At 49.6% G+C, this 20,427-nt stretch overlaps 1 protein-coding gene across 1 annotated transcript in view; it reads right to left on the bottom strand.

Annotated features, from left to right (window-relative positions):
• GALNT14 (polypeptide N-acetylgalactosaminyltransferase 14) overlaps positions 1–20,427 on the bottom strand; it is a 219,930-nt gene that overhangs the window by 73,034 nt on the left and 126,469 nt on the right. The window contains exon 2 of the mRNA XM_018055469.1: positions 3,466–3,635. Coding sequence (XP_017910958.1) covers positions 3,466–3,635 — 170 coding nt within the window. The remainder of the gene's footprint in view (positions 1–3,465; positions 3,636–20,427) is intronic.

Raw genomic sequence — 20,427 nt, 5'->3', positions numbered from 1 at the left:
ACTATTTCCTTCAAAGCTCTTTGAACCTCTGAAGTGCTCTGGAGTGAAGCGCTCTCAGAACTACTGTCACCAGGCTCACAAACTCCTGTGCTGAAAAACGATGCAGAGGAGCGACCAGAATGCAGTGGATGGGCAGGCCTATTTGCAAAGCTAAGTGTCTGTGATGGCTTTCCCCTCCCCTCCCTCCACCTTGATACGGAATCACCAACTCTGTGCTGAGCTAGTGGAATCGCCTTGGCTCTGAGGGAATATGAACATTTTTTATGCCTAGCCATTCCAACCATAAAAATTTTTATCCTGTTACCACTAAGTGACGAGTACAAGGAGAGAAGTGATGATCATCTTCGACAGCCATTCCAGCCGAGTAAATACAAGGAAGGAGAAATGCAATCCTACACGGGGCCACAGCCCCTTCATTTCCCAGGATGGAAGAGAGCAAAGGAAAAATGTCTTCCCGGTGAGATGTGTCGAAGTATGGAATTTTCCCTCCAGGCAAGCGATGGGCATCCCACTGTTTGAACCATTTAGCACCACACTGGACAGAGCCCAGGAGGATATGCTGAGCAGAACACTCAGACCCAGCCTGGCCAGGGGGAGGTGAACTAACAAGGCTTCCCAGCTCTCACCAAGAACACCCCCCACCAGCCCATAGCTTCTGGGTGCATCCACCCTGCCACCTGCTCCCCTGCAATCAAAGCAACCCCATAATAAGCATTGCCAGGCAACAGCAAAAATATACATGTGCTTTATCAAAATATTTCTCCCCTTCTCAAGGGGTGTGCCTTCACTTAATGGCTTCCTGTCTGCCAGACGTTTTATGTGCTACTTGGATGATGGCAAATCCAGCTGTTGTCACCAGAATGTGCTGACGGGTGGGGGCAGCAGGCCTGGGAAACAGGGACTATTTGCTGGACCAGTCAATGCTTTATAAATAGTGGAACTCCCCTGGGAAATCTTCTCAGACTCACTCCAGTTAGACACTGTCTCTTCCTCACGTTGAAATATTAATGGCGCTCCACCCCCACCCTACCCTCAACACAGGCAGCCACATCTATTCATCCTTGTGACCACTAGAAATTAAGGCTCTCATCCACATTAACAGAACTATGGGCCTTAGGGGAAATTTTTGATGCTCTGATGAAGCACCCATGTAGTCTTCACATGAGACCAAGGCGGGTGGGAGAACAGAGTGTATGTATGTATTTATATCTGAAAAAGAGAAGGTCAGCCGTGGAAGAAGGAACCCATCACAATTGTGCGGCACTCGGGGAGTGAGAAAGCTTCAAGATTACCTAGTTCAAGCACAGATGAGAAGATAAACCTAAGACAGGGGCAGGGACGGGTGGAAGGCCATTGCTGGGCACCTTGCTCAACTCTTCTCACTGGGCTTGAATCAGGGATGGGGAGATGGAGCGGCAGCAAAGACATGACTGAAGACCCAAGACAGCAGCTTTCTGTCTCAAGACTGTGAAAATGTCAAGTGTTACATAAGGAGTGGGGTGGGCAGGGAAAGGTTAATAACCTCATAGGGTGAATGAACAGATTCACTGGAAGCTGTAGTCACTCATTTCTAAACTATCCTCACCACCTACCCCAGGGACCCTAAGATTCCCATAAACCCTGGGATGGGGAGTTCAAAACCTGCCCCAGCCTATCTCTTACTCTTCAACTCAGTCATTCCAGGCTACAGGTAAACCCCACTGCCTCCCATAAAATACCATGGACTCCATGGGAAAAAGGCCCAGGAGAAAGACGGTGAGCCTGTTCAGTTTCACACAGAGGATCAAGCCCCCCGCCCCTCCGAGGCGTCTATCACATGATGCCCCAATATGACTGGTCTGTCAGGGGTTCCATGCCCCCAGTGCACTGGCTTTTCAACCAGCACAGCGGGCTGTTGGTGAAACCCTCACAGCCTTCCTCCTTTTTCCCCTCCTCACTCCACCTGTGCAACTGTGGATTCCTAGGCCATGCCCCCCAGTGCCCGCCCTCTCAGCAGGACCTGCTCTAATGCTCAGCTAATAGTTCTGGGTCTCAGGCACTGTCCTAATGCATCCTATAACTCACAATGCAATTACCGTGGTAGGGAAATTGGAAGCAAATTTAATAAGCTCAGCCCCCTCCCACATGCTGTTTCTTCACTCTTCTCTTTTCAGTAATGAGAAGTCTTGAAGGGAAAAGGCCTTTTTCCCTTTAACGGAGGCTATTCTCCTGACTCCTTATCTGAAGCCCATGAGGATGGGAGGGTATGGAGAAGGGGACTTCCTCTAGCTCCTTGTGTCCTGTTTACTTGTATGGCAGATGGGAAGCGAGCAGTCAGTTGTCTTTCCAGGCTTCCTCTCCCTTTCATCTGCTCAGCTAACATTTATTGAATTCCTATCACACATCACAGATTTCTCCCCCTAGAGGGCAACTGGTGTCATAGCTAGTTGAACCTTAGCTGCAAGGCATGATGGGAAAAGGGAGAGGTTAACCTGTGTCTATGGAGTCGGGTCCCCAGGGTGGGCCAAGAGCTATAGTAGGAGCTTCTTGGTAAAGGTGATGCCAGTTGCCAACAGGATGGCAGCATATTGACCCTTGTGGTTGAAGAAACTGAGAGGAGGGGGCAGGAAGGAACCAGAGAAGCCAGAGGTCTCCAAAGGAACTGAGACACAGCCTGTCTCCTGGGCAGAGGCAGAGGGCTACAGCGTGTAGGCAGGTAGGCATCTTTATTCCAGGGCCTACTGTCTACTCAAACCCAGGGCCTCTAAGCTGGACCCACCCACCACCCATGGACTTTATCTGATCCACAAAAGGAAGCCACAGCACCAGCTGATGCTCTGTGGTTTACAAATTTAAACAGGCATCAGAATCACTGGTGGTCCGTGTTGAGACACAGGTCACCAGGCCCCACCCCAGAGCACTTCACTCAGTAGTTCTGGGGGAAAGCTTAGAATCTGCAGTTCTAACTGGTGATGTTGATCCTGGTCTCCTGGAGCACCTCAATCAGTAGTTCTGTGGGGAAGCTTAGAATCTGCAGTTCTAACTGGTGATGCCGATACTGGTCTCCTGGTCTGGGAAACCACACTTAGAGAACTATCATTCTAAGCCTTTGCTATTCGATGTGAGCCCTGGACCATCCATCAGCAGAACCTGGGAGTTTGACAGGAATGCAGACTCTCAGGCCCCATTGCAGACCTGCTGAATCAGTGTGACAAGAACCTCAGATGATTTAAGTTCAAGAAACACCTGTGGTGGCAATTCTCAATCCTGGCTGCTCAATAGGATCACTTGGGGAGCTCAGAAAAGAGACGCTTCAGCTGGTTGGAGGCTGGGATCAGCATTTTTTTTAAAGTTCCCCAAGTAATTCTTAGGAGATGCCTGCATTGAGAACCGCTGGGACTCCCACTCATGACTAACACTCCACACCCATTTTTCCAGCACTGAACTTACCCCTCATGACTGTGGGGAGGGGTCGGGAGGAAGTACCTGAAAAGACGAGTGTCTGGGACCACCCGGTTGCTGGCAATCCGCTCACTCTCCCGCTGGTTGAAAGCATACAGCTTATAAGGATCGTCGCCGACACGCCACTTCTTGGCATTCAGATACCGCCGCTCATCAAACTGGTCCCATAGGTCATCCCAGTCACCATCCGAAATCTATGGGACATAAAGGGGAAGTTGGTGAGGATGGCCCCAGGCCCTCTCAGCTCCCTCTGTCTATCAGTGCCCAGAGACCAAGCATGTGCCGGCAAGGTTCAGTGCAAAGATGGGGCAGATGTAGGACATTAATAAAACCATCAGCAGTAATTATAAATGATGATGATGACAATGGCAGCTACCATTTGATGGGTGCTGTACTTATATACCAGGCACTGGGTTAGGACCTATACACACTTATCTCGTGTGATTCTCATAATTTTAGGCAATGGATGTTGCTTGTATCCCCACTACGCAGACAAGGAAGCCGTCTCAACAGCCCAAGCACCTTGCTCAAGATACCACAATTAGGAAGCAACAGGGCTGGGACTTGGATTCTAGAATACTAACCCCAGAGGCCACCTCTCTGGGGTAATTTGAGACACGTGCTGGAAAGTGCCGGCACAATAGCTAACACATAGTAGGTACACAATGACTGCCATTCCCTGCTCTGCCAAAGGAGGGCAGCAATGGAAAGCAAGCAATCCATCTATAACGGGGGTGCTACCTGCTGGAGAGACACCTTGTGTGTTCCTTCCTTCCTCCAACCCAGGCTGCTGCTGCTGCTGCAGCTGCTAAGTCGCTTCAGTAGTGTCCGACTCTGTGCGACCCCATAGACGGCAGCCCACCAGGCTCTTCCGTTCCAGGGATTCTCCAGGCAAGAACACTGGAGTGGGTTGCCATTTCCGTCTCCAACGCATGCATGCTAAGTCGCTTTAGTCGTGCCTGATTCTATGCGACCCTATGGACAGCAGCCAGCCAGGCTCCTCTGTCCACAGGATTCTCCAGGCAAGAATACTGGAGTGCGTTGCCATTTCCTTCTCCAACCCAGGAATCTATAGTTATTTTTAAGAAACCTCCAAGGGGGAGCAAGTAACAACCCTCATCATATGAGGAGACAGCACTTTAGACTGTGTAAAGCGATTTCTGCATTCATCATCTCAATTCATTCTCACGAAGACCCTCTGCAGGGTAGGGAAGACAGTTTCAGAAAGGTTACTGGCTTATCTGAGGTCCCCAGGTGGACGGTGGCAGAGCAAGCCGAAGCAGAACTCTGCCTCTTGGACCCTCCAGTGCAGAGGAGGCAAGGGGATTCACACAGGGGGAGGCCGATTCCGGCCCAGACCCTGGGCTGCCGCCTCTGCCCTGCCCACCCAGCTCTGCAGACACCAGAGATTCCTCACAGCCAGTAGGGGGTGTGGGCTTCAAGGCCTCTGCAAGTTGGGTGCTTCCCTTGATAGTCACTGCCCAGTGGATGCTAGCACTGCCCCCGCTAGGGGAGAGGCAGTCTGTATCAGCAAAGCTCAGACCTTTTAGGTTCATCAAAGCCAAAAGAACACTGCATCTGGAAAAACCCATTGACCAGGTCCTGACCTGGACTGTGAGGGCCGGAGCCCCGGGGCTGGCATAGTCACTGAGGATGAGATGTTCATTCATGTGTTACTGACCCTTGGCCCTGTGCAGGTATCTGAAGCTTCCTGGGCACCACCCATCCCATCACTACCAGGATGCCCTTCTGTCCTCCAGGCACCTAACAGGAGAGCCCAGCAGGCACCGCAGACAGCAGTGCAGGCGCTTAGCCCGCACTTGGCAGGTAAGGGGGGCCACTCGCACCCATGTGCACATTCATCTCAGGCACTCCTCCAGCTTATCAGGTAACTGATCTCTCCTTTTCACACGCTCTCTGTTATCTTCTTTTGAAACAGCATTCTCCTGCTAATAGCACAAAATGAAGCATTGGAAACCAGTGATTTTTATCCAATAATTGATTTTATTAATGTCCTGTGATATTGCTGCTACATGGAGACAATGGGGGAGAGGGTTTGAAACCCCAACCTGGGCTGTGCCGTGCCATAGCCTGACAGCTGTCATCCATGCTTGGAACATGACCTCAGGGCTACCCTGACATCCCACTCTTGCAAGAAGGGCCATGCAGCTGGCTTATGCCCAGCTGAATTTACTGCAAATCTCAAAATAATTTGTGGGCCCCTACAGTGCAGAAAGTGAAGAGGAACTAAAAAGCCTCTTGATGAAAGTGAAAGAGGAGAGTGAAAAAGTTGGCTTAAAGCTCAACATTCAGAAAACAAAGATCATGGCATCTGGTCCCATCACTTCATGAGAAATAGATGGGGAAACAGTGGAAACAGTGGCTGACTTTATTTTTGGGGGCTCCAAAATCACTGCGGATGGTGACTGCAGCCATGAAATTAAAAGATGCTTACTCCTTGGAAGAAAAGTTATGACCAACCTAGATAGCATACTCAAAAGCAGACACATTACTTTGCCAACAAAGGTCCATCTAGTCAAGGCTATGGTTTATCCAGTGGTCATGTATGGATGTGAGAGTTGGACTGTGAAGAAAGCTGAGCGCCGAAGAATTGATGCTTTTGAACTGTGGTGTTGGAGAAGACTCTTGAGAGTCCCTTGGACTGCAAGGAGATCCAACCAGTCCATTCTGGAGGAGATCAGCCCTGGGTGTTCATTGGAAGGACTGATGCTAAAGCTGAAACTCCAGTACTTTGGCCACCTCATGCGAAGAGTTGACTCATTGGAAAAGACTCTGATGCTGGGAGGGATTGGGGGCAGGAGAAGAAGGGGACGACAGAGGATGAGATGGCTGGATGGCATCACTGACTCGATGGACGTGAGTCTGAGTGAACTCCGGGAGTTGGTGATGGACAGGGAGGCCTGGTGTGCTGCGATTCATGGGGTCGCAAGGTGTCGGACACGACTGAGCGACTGAACTGAACTGACAGTGCAGTGTGCCAGGGAGGAGGAGAAGTGGAGACGGCGGTCCCCTGCCCTCCAGCGGGTTGCAACGTTGCATGAAGATGTCTATAACAGAGGAGGGATAGGAATAGGAACAGCCCCCCAGAAGAAACATCAGATGAGTTAGGGCTTGAAGGATGAGCTGAGATTTTGCTTTGCTGATGGGGAGATAGGAAGGGAAGTGTGTGCAGTGAAAATCCAGATGAGAGATATGACGGCTTAGAGCCATCAGGGAATGGCTAGTTCAGGACTGGGGAAGCCAGAGCTGAGAATGCAAAGAGAGCATGAGTGAAAGAACATTCTGGGACATAGATGGTCCTGTATGAAGCAGGTCGGGGGAAAGTGTCTGGCTACATGTTTAGGAGGGTGGGGGGTGGAGAGAGCTCCGCAAGGAGACCAGCTGAGAGGTGACCTTAGCCTTTGAGCCTGGTGGGAAGGGAAGCCTGCTGGGGCCCAGGTGGATGGTTCCACCCATTGGCTGGAGAAGCTGGTGGTGGGGCAGGCTCTGTGGGGAGGCACGGGGGCTGGAGAGATGACACTCGACGTGCAGAGACAGCACTCGACCAACCTTGGCTTCATCCCCACCCCCACTCTCTACTCACACCAGAACAGGCTCAAGGCCAAGGGGGCACAAGGCCGGGGGTGTTGCTCAGCAATCGCCACCCTAGGGCAGCTAAGCACCCTTGGCATCCTTGGAGATGGCACCACGAGAACTAAGCTGGCTTCCAGAAATCCTAGAACCAGAGCAGCAGCCAGGCTGGCAAGAGAAACTGAACAGTCGAGGTGACCTTGCAGGGGACCACTCCCTCAGATAGTCACGGGCATGGAGCAGGTTCACACTTCCCCACACTGGATCCACTGTGGGGATCTCCCTGTCCTGGGAGCTTGGTATTCCTATAATGAAGCCTGGATGCATTAAGTAATGGTGAGGCTGTGTTTAAGACAATGCTACCAGTTGAGCAGCAATTTCTGTTTTACAAAGTACCTTGCAGGTGCATGGCAGAATCCCCCATTTGGATGAGGAGGGGTCAGCTTAGAGAGGTAAGGTGGCTCATCCATGCTTGACAGCTGATAAGTGAAGGGACCCCCGTCAGAGTCTCCTCAGAGCGTCCCAGCACCATGGACAGAACAAAGGTGGTCCTCTCTACTGAGGGTGAGTGAGCAGAGAAAGACCCCCTCTGAGGAGTGGGGTGGAGGACATGCCCAGAGGAAGGACCCCAGCCCCTCTTGCCCTACTTGTCCTCAGAATAGAGTGACCACCGTCCTCCAAGGACTTCTGAAGGGGCAGTGACTTCATAGGCCGGTTTTGGGGCTGATTTCCAAGCTCTTCAATCCATAAGTTACACATCTGGTGTCTAAGGGCCCAGAGCATGTACATTGTACCCATGCATTGGGCTCCTTGCTTCCTGGGCTCATGTGAATGCCCAGAAAGCTTCCAAACATGCATTTTCACCTTAACAAGCCTTCCCAGCCCAGGAAGTAGAATGCTGCTGCTCCAAACAAGGACACAGGAGCCCCCAGAGGGCCCACCCCAGAACTGCACCCCCTCCCACGTGGCTCCCCCGAGGCTGCCCTCACTCGACTTTCTGACCAAAATTTATTCAGTCCAGAGTGGGCGTGTTTCCAAAGAGGGGTATAAAGCCACAAACAGAAACAAAGATCATCTTTTAAACAGAAAATTTCTGACTAAGCCAGCCAACCCCCTGGCCAAGACCAGTGCTTAAATAACTTCGCACCAAAATCAAAAGCTCAAAAGCACATCTGTTAAGCTGCTTCATGTCTTTCCTCCCACCAGGCTTCTGTGAGAAATCTGGAACCCCTTCCCTCCATCCTTCCCTGGCCTATTTTCTCTTGCTCTGCTTTCCAGCTGATTATCTGGCTCAGGAATCACGGGGGTAGCCTTCCCTTCTGTTAGGTTCTGAGGCTGCCTCTATGTTCCACAAATGGTTTTGTCTCCTTCCCTTGTTCCCCCAGTTTGGCACTGCTAGTTTTCTCTTATTGCTCTAATTCTCTTCTTCTTCAAATGGGAAAATCTCTAGCCCTTGCTAAGGCTTCCATCCTACTCTGAACTGTACCTGATCCTCAAGGAAGTCACCCTCCTCTCAGAGTCACCCTGTAACAGCTGACACCTTGAGGGGCATCCCCCACTGTCCTAAACATTTACATTAGACCCTCACTGTGTTGTGTGCATTGTTTTAGTCCTGCCCGACTCTGCGACCCGATGGACTGTAGCCGCCAGGCTCCTCTGTCCATGGGATTCTCCAGGCAAGGATTGGCTTGCCATGCCCTTCTCCAGGAGTATTCCTGACCCAAGGATTGAATCCATGTCTCTTAAGTTTCCTGCATTGGCAGGCAGGTTCTTTACCACTACGCCACCCGGGAAGTCCACAATCCTTACTACAATGGATATCAATAGGACTGTCCCCATCTTGTACCTGGGAAAACTGAGGCACAGAGAGATTGAGTAACTTACCCAGTGTCACACAGATAGGAAGTGTTAGAGCCAAGACTGAACCCCAGGTAGCCTGGCTTCACTTCCATGTGTTCAGCCATTAGGTGACTGTGCCTGGCTTCATCTTCACTGCCATTTTCTTGGCTCTTCAAAGACGGTCTATGTGTTTCCCACTATTTTTCTAGGTCCAGTTCTTTATTTCCTTAGAGATCTTCCTCCAAGCAAAGACATCTGTACACCCTTCTTAACATCCCCCTGCCTGCTCTTTGCTCCCCGATCTGGGCAGCTGTTCTCCTCCCAACAGTGGCCTTGGTCCTGACAGCCCAGGGCAAGAAAAGGGGGAGGGCAAGAAAAGGGGGAGGGCTGCAGGCAGATTCCTGGGAAGATGGGAATGTGATAGAGCAGCACAGAGAAGGTCATCATTGAAAAAAATGATAGAACTGATCATTTAAAGACAGTACAGGCACTTCCCTAGTGGTCCAGTGGTTAAGGGTTCATGTTCCAGTCAAGGGGTGTGGGTTGATCCCTGGTCCAGACACTAAGATCCCATATGCCTCATGGCCAAAAATCCAAAACATAAAACAGAAGCAATAGTGTAACAGACTCAATAAAGCCTTTAAAAATGGTCTACATTTAAAAAAAACTTAAAAAAAAATAAAGACATAATTCATCTATCCAACCAATGTGTGAAACTCCAGGGTAACATTCCGCTGGATCCAATGCACATTCATCCAGCTAGGAACACAGAGGCTCCACGATGCCCACTCCAAGCTTCAAAGGACTATATATAGCTTCTAGAAGTTTTCTTCTAATTTTGAACCAGAATTTGTCTCCTTGTAATATCTCCCTTTGGGAGCTGGTTTTTATCCCTAGGGATATTTGATGCAAATCTGACCTTCCTTTCTCATGTCCTTGAGATACTGAATGGCAACTATTGTGTCCAGGCCCCCAGTATGTGACTTGTATCTCAGAAAAAATGACCCAGAGGAGTGCAAAGATCTACCAAAGGATCAAGAGAACACGACTAAGTGAAGTCGGGTGGGATTCATCACGGAATTCAAATATCCTGGAAAGCCTTCCATATGTGTGGAACAAGGAGAGAGGCATTGCTCACTGCAGAGTCTAACTTTCATATGCAGATAGAAGATGCTCTGTTAAAGTGCTGTTACTCTGATAATGCCCACTACTTACTGGACACATAAAACTACCCATCCCAGCTCCCCTGTCAGAACCCTAGAGGGAGGGGTCCCCCAAATGAGGTCTAATCCTTACAAGCCCAATATTCAACAGAAAATTGCATCCCCAGTCTCCCAGTGAGGAAACAGGCACAGGGAAGATGAGTAAGTTGCTCAAGACGACACAACTGAGAGCCGTGTCTCAAAGCCTGCAGACCCAGCTTCTCGGCCAGCCATGCAGTCTGGAGTTCCCGTACCTCCCTGTACCCAGGGCTACTTCCAGAACTGCAGCCTCTGCTTCCTAGCACCACCCTGGGCACTGCCCCTGCCTTTCACCCACCGGAGCTGTCTGCTTCCAGCACCATGGCAGACCGGATGCCAGGACTTCCATGCTAAACTACAGCCGCATCTTGCATAATTAAAAACAAGTGTGGTTTTTAATGCATCGCTGGACTTTCTAGAAGGAAAATCTTCACCATGAGATGAGGGATAAGGCCAGGGATAATATAGGGTGGTGAAGCCAGAGGTGGGATAGATGATGGTAAGCAAAGATAACACGTGAGGCTGCCCCAGGGGTAATGGTCACTGAGAAAGTAAAGCCCACCTCCTAAAAGATGGAGACACTGAACCGGAGTCTTCCAAAATTAAGGCTCAGTCGTTCAGTCACGTCTGACTCTGTGATCCCACCAGGCTACTCTGTGGAATTTTAGGCAAGTATACTGGGTGGGTTGCCACTTCCTCTTCCAGGGGATTTTCCTGACCCAGGGATCAAATCTGCATCTCCTGTGTCTCCTGCACTGCGGGCAGATTCTCTACCTGATGAGCCATCAGGGAAGCCCAGTTAAGGACAAGAACAGGGACTAAACGGTCCCAGGTCAGCTGTGAGCTGGCTCGCAGCAAAGACAAACATAAACCTTATCTGGAGGAAAGCAGTCCCAAGGCAGGCTCCCAGGATTCCCACGTAGCTCACCAAAAGATGAATTCACAGTAAAAAGTGATCATACACACAAGGAAACAAGTCACTAGAAGGGACAGTCAGCGGAAACTATAAAGAACATATTCTGATCCGCCAAGAAATTCAGACACAGAAATCACAGTAACAGAATAAAGCATATGCGGCTTGAAATGTGGAATGAAAAACTAGCAAAGAACAAAAGTTCTTGGAAAAAGGATCAAACAGACTTTCTAGAAACAAACATATATATATATATATATATATATATATATAAAAATGATTGAAAGTCAAACAAATGCTTACAATCTTCATAGCATTTTCACAAGAACGTCTCATTTATATTACCCCTACTTAGTCAGCAGGCCAGTTAGGTTTGTTCCCATTTTGCAGATTGGAAAACTGAGACTCACCATAGCAAAAGAACTTTCTTGAGACCACATAGATAGAGAGCTCACAACTGAGACTCTGACCCAAGACTGCTGACCTCAAAACCGGGGTTCCTTCCCCATCACCAGATGTGCCGCACATTCATGGGGCCATTTTGCTCCCCCTGCCAGGCAGTCACAAGAATACAGGAGAACCTGTCCACCTCTGTGCTATTCTGCTGTCAGTCATTCAGGGAGTGACCTTGTTTTTCCAGAGGGCCGGTCAAGAGAGGACAGCATGATCCCACATCAGACCGACACTGCTAGGTAAGTCCTACTTAGCAAGGGTGGTCTGTGAGAGGAGTGACTGCCAGTAACAGACGCCCCACAGTGAGCAGGATCAGCTCAAACAAAGAGGGAGGGACAAGCCAGCCCTCGTTCACCCCACCTGGGTTCACGACACAGGGAGGAGCTGCAAAATCCTTCCCCTTCATCTGGGGACAGCACATCAATTATGGATTATTAGATAAGATCTCCATTTTAATATTTCCACCATGTATTATCACCTCTCCCTCTCACTGGAATTCTGTCTGGGGAGTTATTTAACTGATGTGCAGAAATCTAAATTTAATTTATTATGATCTAACTCACTTTAGAAGCCAAATTACCCTGCACTGGAGAAGGATCAAGTCAATATCCCACTTGGCTTTCTATTTATCTTCTGCACGGTTTTCTCTTCTCTTTAGAATTCATTTTATCTCGGGTGCTGGTAATAAATTTAAATTTTCCTCAGAATTAGGCAATTGCTCCTTCAATGTTGTAGTTTAATGGTTAGTATTAATTATATGAAAGTCACTCTTAGAGAATTTGGTAGATGGAATGGACATATAATAGAGGAGGAAAGGGCAATTTCTCAGACCAAATGAGGTAGCAGATCATTCAGTAGGAGGAGTTTACTTTTCTATTCCACCGCCTTCTGTCTCTTCTCCCCACTTTCTTTCTTACCCCCACTCCCTCAAGAGCCAGGTGCCAAGGAATGGGGTCTGCTGTGGCTTCTATGAGCTGCTGGGAGGTCTGATGGCCTGGCCCCACATCAAGACCCCTCTCTATTGCTGGATTCAGTCTCATTTGGTCTCTGACCAGAGCCACCAGCACCTAGATCTCTCCTCCCCACCACTGCCCCAAAATACACACTCACCGCATCACAGCTTTGGGAGGTGCTATGAGCCTTCTGGAAGAAGACAAGTTCTGATAATTATTATAATTGCCTGAAAACTCCAACTGTGAAATATAATGTGATTAACAGAATGGACAGAAGCCCAACTTTTGTTTCTGGAATAGGAAAAAAAAGAATCTCATGCAATTTGAGCCTTGTATGGAGATTCACTTGCTTGCTAATTAGCGTGAAAGGGAGATGCCAGGGAAGTATAAATCAGCGTGACTGGGCAAGAAGGTCTGGTCCCCCTGCACGTGCCAGGGTGGGTGAGCTCTAATGCTATGTGTCTGCTTGCTACCCCACATCTTATGTATACATCTACCGCCAAAGACCAAACCCAGAGCTCCTTTATGGATATGGGTATCTCAGGTCACTTGTTGTTTGCTTGAAGAACACCTCCCAGTTGCTGGTCGGCAGGAAGAGAGAGAGAGAGAGCTGGTCTTAACCGCAGCGTTGATTCCTGCGTCTTCTTTGAGTTCTAAGGTGGAACAGTAAACAGACACGGGAACACAAGAAGCCTCGGTCCCTTCCAGCTCTGGAACCCAGGGAGCAAGAGATCAAGTGCAGAGGGAGCCAAGTAACCACCAGCAGCTCGGGAGGAAGAGGATTTGGTGGACTGCATAGTGGTGCAAAGCAGGTGGTTGTGCCCCATCACCAGGAAGCTGGCACTGGAGGAAAGCAGGCATGAAGAGATGGAACCAGTGTTCAGGAGGGACCAAGGAGAGGGCCTACACCTGGGAGAGAGGACCGGAAGTAGGCTCAGGCAGGGAGGCCCCCAGCAGAACAGAACCAGACGATGAAACTCATTGTCTCTGGAGTGGACAGCTGAGTCGTCGTGGGATCTCAAAAGACTGAGGTCTGACAGGTGACTGACACTGCAGCCATGTCCCAGGGCAGGGGTGCGAGGGAAGAGGAGGCCACTTCTCCTGGGGGAGCCCAACAGCATGGCCATAGCAGGACAGAGATAGAGCCTCATGGTCACTAGAAGCAGGAAAAAAACCAAAATGTTAAAAAACAAGATTTGCATTTCCCCAGTGACAGAAGAGGTCTCCCTCTTCATATGTACAGGGCCGGGAAATATCTTGAGGCACCATCAGAAGGCTCATTAGCCTCAAGGAGTAGCTTTGGAAGCAAGCAGTTTTCAAGGGGCTGGACTGAACCACAGTGTGTGGCAAGGATCACATGTGAACATGCCTTCAGGGACACAGGAAACAGAAATATGAGCAAAGACTTTCCAGGAGCCACACAACACCCGCCTAGTGACGCTGCCTTAAATCTCCCCTTTGGGTGAAACAGGGCTTCCCTGGTGGCTCAGATGGTAAAGAGCCTGTCTGCAATGAGGGAGACCCAGGTTCGATCCCTGAGTCAGGAAGATCCCTGGAGAAGGAAATGGCAACCTACTCCCATATTCTTGCCTGGAAAATCCTATGGATGGAGGAGCCATCCTCCATTGTTGGTGACAATATATGCCCATGGGTTGAGTTTGCAGGTTACCAAATTGTGACCCAGGGACAATCATGGAATAAAAGGAAGAGGGTAAAGAAAGATAAAGGAGGGAAGAATGAAATAAAGGGAAAGGTGCTCACTCTACATGTTAGGCTTTTGTGACATCTCCTTCAAGGGGCCCCTTGTATATTTCAACCCAATTTCACCCAGACAGAAATGCAGCAGAGTTCTAAGGTGTGGGAAGGTGGCAGTGGGCAAAGAAAGGGATGCACAGCACCAGAGAAGATCCTGCAATTCCCCTCAATGGTCCCGAAGATGCCGTAAGAGAGCAGGAGTCAGGCGAGCCGGCCCCGAGCCTGGCTCTGCTACCACGTCCCTTCAACCTCTTATAGTAGGTTTCTCCCTCCACCCCAGGGGCAAGATGAACCTTTACCCCACACGATTTGCAGATCTGAGTTAAGTCTCAGGAATAGGACAGGAAAAATTGCTGGGCAAAATGTAAGGCGAAAGTAACCCATTATTATTGTCAGCATTGCTGTGGTTACTATTATTCCTTTTGGGGACAGAATGCTAATGAGGAGAAAATTCACACTTTTACAATTTACACTCAGCTAATTTACGTTCAGCTTCTTCCTTCCCTGTGGCAGAAATGGGGTCTCTGACTACACCTCCTTCCTGTCTGCCTGTGATGAAACAGACAGGTTGCTGATGTTGCCTGGGGCTTGGGAGGGCTCATCCACCCAAAAGCCCCATCTCAGACATGGGTCTGAACACAGAACCATGCAAACAACACAGCCAGGAAACGACTTTTGATCAAGGCATCACCAGCTTGGAAGGCTAGAAATCTAGCTCTGCGAGGCCTCCGTGCAAACTCCCTCTATTATGTGGCTGGAGGTGGGACCTGGGGCAGGCAAGGAAGCCAAGCTGGGCGATTCTGGGTAGAGACCCCGGGATCTCAGAGGTGAGGTCAGAGACCAGGACCTGCTTGAGACGCCGAGGCTCCCATCAGGCCGAGGAGCCTGGGCGTCGGGGCTCCCTGCTCGAGGGCTGGCCCCTCTCCCTCTCCAACGCAGCGGCCCCGGAGGGTCTCCTCAGTGCCTCCTGGGACTTGGCTTCCAAGAGCTGGGATGGCCAGCCCTACAGTCACCCTCGCAAGGAGTGTGTTCACCAGGGTTTGCAGCTTCCCCAAATCTCCCTCTGGGTTCTGCTCAGGCCAAGGTGACCTTGGGGGAGCCAGGATGGAAATGGCTGTGGGAAGCCGGGGAAAGGGACCAGCTTGAAGAGGTGACCAATTCGCACACTGGACAGAGCCGCTCAGAACAGCAGCCACAGCCAACAGCTGTGTAGCATTTACCGTGCCAGGCTCTGTCCTAAAAACGCCACTCACTGAGCACTCAGGACAACCTGAAGCAGGTTGATACCACCAACCTATTTTAACTGAAGGTGAAACTGAGGTTCGAGGAACTAAAGGGACTCAGTCAAGGTGACTGAAACCAGGGCGGGTAGGCTCTGTCGTGCCCTTTACCAGGACCTACAATGGCAGAGGGTCGTTCATGGAATGAAGCTTCGAAACCCAGCTCTGTCTAGAGAAGGATGGAGGAAGGAGAGGGGAGGAGGCGCCTGCCAGAGGCCTGTCATACACTTTCCACCAAGGCTATCCTACAAACACCTCCCCTAATGAACAGGTCAAAAGGTGCTAAGCTGGATTTTCTGGCTAGAAATAGTTTCAGAGTTGCGTCCCTTAAGCCCTGTCATTCATTCCCCAAAGGTGACACTAGCAAGAAGCCTCGAGCGCTTGGCAGAGAAGAATTTGTTCCTCTCTCGTTGCCTCCGAGGTGCCGGCTAGATCTCCCCAGATACTGTGTGCAGGCAGGCCCGAGAGCTTAGTGCATTTTCTATCCTCTCTATAAATAAGGTGACACCCAGATACCCTCCAGCTCTCTCAAAACTAGGTCAGCTGCTGAATATGTAGGTATAGGGTTGGAGTAAATAACTTTAAAGGACTTTTATCTCCCAGGACTCCATGGGGGCTGCTGGCTGACTTTCAATGAAAGAGGCTCTTTTATGTCAAAAGCAGACCCAGATTACCCGATGTCATGCCCACTGAACTAGGTGGGGGCAGGATGCCCGCCTCCGCCAAGGGCAAATTTAGTGCTGCAGGCAACACAGGGAGTGATGATGGTGGTGGGTTGAAAAACTGGGAGAAATCCCTACAAGCCTGACCTAAATACTGACCATCTTTACAGCCTGGCAGGAATCTCATCTATGATATCTTACATGAAACTATAAAGAAGGGGTTTATAAAGCACTTGCTTATGTAAATAAGACCCACGGGGGCATTTCTCCCACCCCAGGAAGCACAAATAATCACTCCCTCAACGACATGCTTGTCACTGACCATTCTTGTCCATTCATTCAAGCGCCTGTGGCACAGTCCTTTCTGCAGGTTAATCCTGAGCTGAAAGGGATGTCAAGTGCCAGAGTGACATTTGAAACATCTTCTACCCTCACGCATCATATTTTAGATTCCACGTGTAAGTGATGTCGTACGTGGTGTCTTTCTCTTTCCGATTTGCTTCACGCGGTAGGATAATCTCTAGCTGCAGCCACGTTGCTGCAAGTGGCATGACTGCATTCTTTCTTCCTGGCTGAGCAGAGTTCCACTGCAGGTTTGTGCCACGTCTTCTTCATCAGTGCCTCTATCAGTGGACATTTAGGCTGCTTCCACGTGTTGGCTGTCGTGAACAGTGCTGCCATGAACACTGGGGTGCACGTATGTTTTTGAATTATAGTTGTGATACAAACGAACAGAAATAGACTAACAGACCCAGAAAGCAGACGAGTGGTTGCCAAGGGGGATGGGGTTGGGGGAGGGATGGGGCGGGAGGGTAGGGTTAGCATATATAAGCTTTTATATATAGAATGGATAAACAAGGTCCTCCTGTATAGCACAGAGAACTATATTCAATATCACATGATAAACTATAAAGGAAGAGAATATACATATTTTAAAAGAATAGATATACCTACGCATCACTGAATCACTTTGCTGCACAGCAGTAATTAACACAACATTATAAATCAACTATACTTCAATAAAAATAAAACACCTCCTATCCTCTAATTCAAATTTTTAAACCCAGAGTGGTCTTCTCTTTTGCTTCTTCGGAATAAAGCTTACTCTGACTTTAACTACAAATGGGACTCTCTGGGAATCCAGATTTGCAATTCAGATACATCAGGAAGAGATTAATCACTTGGCCAGAGCTGCTTTGGTTTATGTTTTACTGCATAAGAGCACTCACTACAAGATTCCTTTAAGTAATCCATTTCCTCAGTGAATGAAAATTAGACTCCAGTGACAAAAGTCAGTATCTCAACTTCTCCAGAGCACTATTCTGGGAATGAGGTAAAAACCATTAAAGCCCTATTGCCCTGTGCCCCTCCACTCCCTTGCATTCTCAGCGTGGACTCACTGTGGCCCAAGGCCCTGGGCAGGACGCTTTCCTCCTACATGCCTTTCGCTAAGTCTCATTCAATCTCTTCCCCAAAAGAAGGAGTCAAAGCCAATGGCACAGATCTGACTCTCCTGTCTTTCAACACCATCCTCAGTTTTCCAGGGACCAGATTCTCTCTGCAGTGGCTCAGCAGTAAAGAATCCGCCCGCGACACAGGAGCTATAGGAGACGCGAGTTCAATCCCTGGGTCAGGAAGATCCCCTGGAGGAGGGCATGGCAACCCACTTCAGTATTCTTGCCTGGAGACTCCCATGGACAAAGCAGCCTGGCGGGCTACAGCCCACGGGGTCACAAAGAGTCCGACATGACTGAAGCAACTTAGCACAGCACACAGATCCTCTCAGCAGGTTCTTCCATCATCAGGATCTTACATGGGGCAGGGGTGGGGAGGGGTGGGGTTGGGCGGGGAGCAGGGGTGGGGAAGGTGGGGAAGGTGAGAGGGTGGGGTTGGTGGTTGGGATCCTCTTATCTCATTTGCTAAGCGGCTCAGCGCCAGGTTCCCCCTGGCCTGCCATCTTTGGACCCATCAAAGAGCCTCTCCAAGCACATTAAACATTAAGGCTTACCAGGCAGCAGACAGGACCGTACCTTCTGGTCTGCCTCTCAAAGTGAGGCTGGGGAAAGCGGCAGCTGAGTCAGGGTGATGGGAGAGCGGGGTATGTAGAGAAAGTAGGTCATTAGTGGTAAAGACTACAATTTTCAAGTGGTTGTTAATGCTTTGTTTATATGGATTTCTCCAAATGTGACATTTTAATGGCATCATAATTGTGTGATTACAGTGCAGTCGACACCGCTCAGGGAGGAAAGGCAACCGGGACTCCGGCGACCTGCTGGGGGAGGCGGCTCCCTGCGCCCGCAGCCAGGGGGACTGTCTCAGTCCTGCTCAGGCCAGGATGCCTGACGAGCATGGCAAGTGGCTCCCTGGAGGGTCCTCTGCTGGACAGGAGCCATCGGTATCTAGGAGACTTGCGCCCAGCCTCGCCCTTGGACAAAATTGATGCCCAGGGATGCAGGAGAGGAGACGAGGGGAGTTACGCCTCACCCTGGGGACCACCCATCTCACTGCCCTTGTCATTCACTTCTTCATTCAGTCATTATTTCTTGGGCTCTTACTGTCCTCTGAGGGAAAAGGCGATAGATATTCAGACTTCTAAAAACCAATCAAGATAGAGAGGGGATAAGGAAAAGAAGCCCATGTCAATCGGGTACCCACTGGGTGCCCACCATGGAGCCAGGATTTGGCTCCTTCCTCTTCCTTGAATCCTCAGCTGCATCTACCCCAACCAAAGGCATCCCCTTCTGGTGCTATTACCTCTTGGCTCCCAGGAGCCCTTTCTCTTGGGCTTTTCCTCATCCTCTGCCCTCTTCCCCATCTTCTTTGCTGGGTTCTCCTTCTCCCTGGTTTCTAAACATTGGAACTGCCTGTGGATTTAATCCTGCTTCCCCCTCCCACCTTCATTATATGCTCCTCACAGGCGACTTTTTCCATTCCTATGTCTTTCAAGCCTTCTACAGGTGGATAATTCTCACTACATCTTTCCAGCCCAGATCTCTTCTGAGCTCACATCTAGATTAAACAGATGCCTACTTGCCATGCCCACTTGATGTCTCACAAGCGTCTCACCCTGAGTAGGTCCCATATGGAACTCCTGCTCTTCCCATCACAACCGGCGCCTCCTCCAGCCTGTCCCCACTAAGGAAACAGCACCACCATCTGTAACACTGCTCAGCCAGCAATCTGAGTCACCCTCCACACTCCTCTCTCAACATCATCTTCACTCTGATCACTTGTTCCCCCTCCCCAACACAGAGCTAACCCATCACCATGTACTATGGATCCTACCTTCTCCATCCTTCCCCTCACCGTCTCCATCTCTACAACAATGCTCACCACCACTGACTCCTTTGTGAAATACTGACCGCAATAGGCCCCAACTCCATATTCTACTTCCAGCTCCGACAATTCATTTTTAGGAGTCACCTTTGTAAAATGACACTCGATCCCCTCTCTCCCATTCTGGCTCAAAATCCCTCCAGGGACTCCTGCTACACTCAGAACACCATCTGCAATCTGCACCATGGCCCTCCAAGCCCTTCCTGATTTGGCCCTGCAAATTCTCCAGCCTCACCCACTTCTCCCTTCCCCTCTTTATTACACTTCAGTCACACTGGCCTGTCTTCAGCTTATAAAACAAGTCAAGCTCTTCCCCATCTGAATTCTGGCTCTCCCAGATTCATCTGTTGAAGTCTCCAATACCTCAGAGCATAACTATGTTTGGAGACAAACCTAGACAGCACATTAAAAAGCAGAGACATTACTTTGCTGACAAAGGTCTGTCTAGTCAAAGCTATGGTTTTTCCAGTAGTCATGTACAGATGTGGGAATTGGACTGTAAAGAAGGTTAAGCACTGAAGAATCGATGCTTTCAAACTGTGGTGCTGGAGAAGACTTTTGAGAGCCCTCCTTGGAAGGAAAGTTATGACCAACCTAGATAGCATATTCAAAAGCAGAGACGTTACTTTGTCAACAAAGGTCCGTCTAATCAAGGCTATGGTTTTTCCAGTAGTTATGTATGGATGTGAGAGTTGGACTATAAAGAAAGCTGAGCGCAGAAGAATTGATGCTTTTGAACTGTGGTGTTGAAGAAGACTCTTGACAGTCCCTAGGATCACAAGGAGATCCAACCAGTCCATCCTAAAGGAGATCAGTCCTGGGTGTTCATTGGAAGGACTGATGTTGAAGCTGAAACTCCAGTAATTTGGCTACCTGATGCAAAGAGCTGACTCATTTGAAAAGACCCTGATGCTGGGAAAGATTGAGGGCAGGAGGAGAAGGGGACGACAGAGGATGAGATGG

Source organism: Capra hircus, chromosome 11 (genome assembly GCF_001704415.2).
Source record: "Capra hircus breed San Clemente chromosome 11, ASM170441v1, whole genome shotgun sequence".
In the NCBI taxonomy this organism is placed as follows: domain Eukaryota; kingdom Metazoa; phylum Chordata; class Mammalia; order Artiodactyla; family Bovidae; genus Capra; species Capra hircus.
Note: the sequence above shows the minus strand (reverse complement) of the source record. Positions and strands in the feature narration are given on the sequence as shown.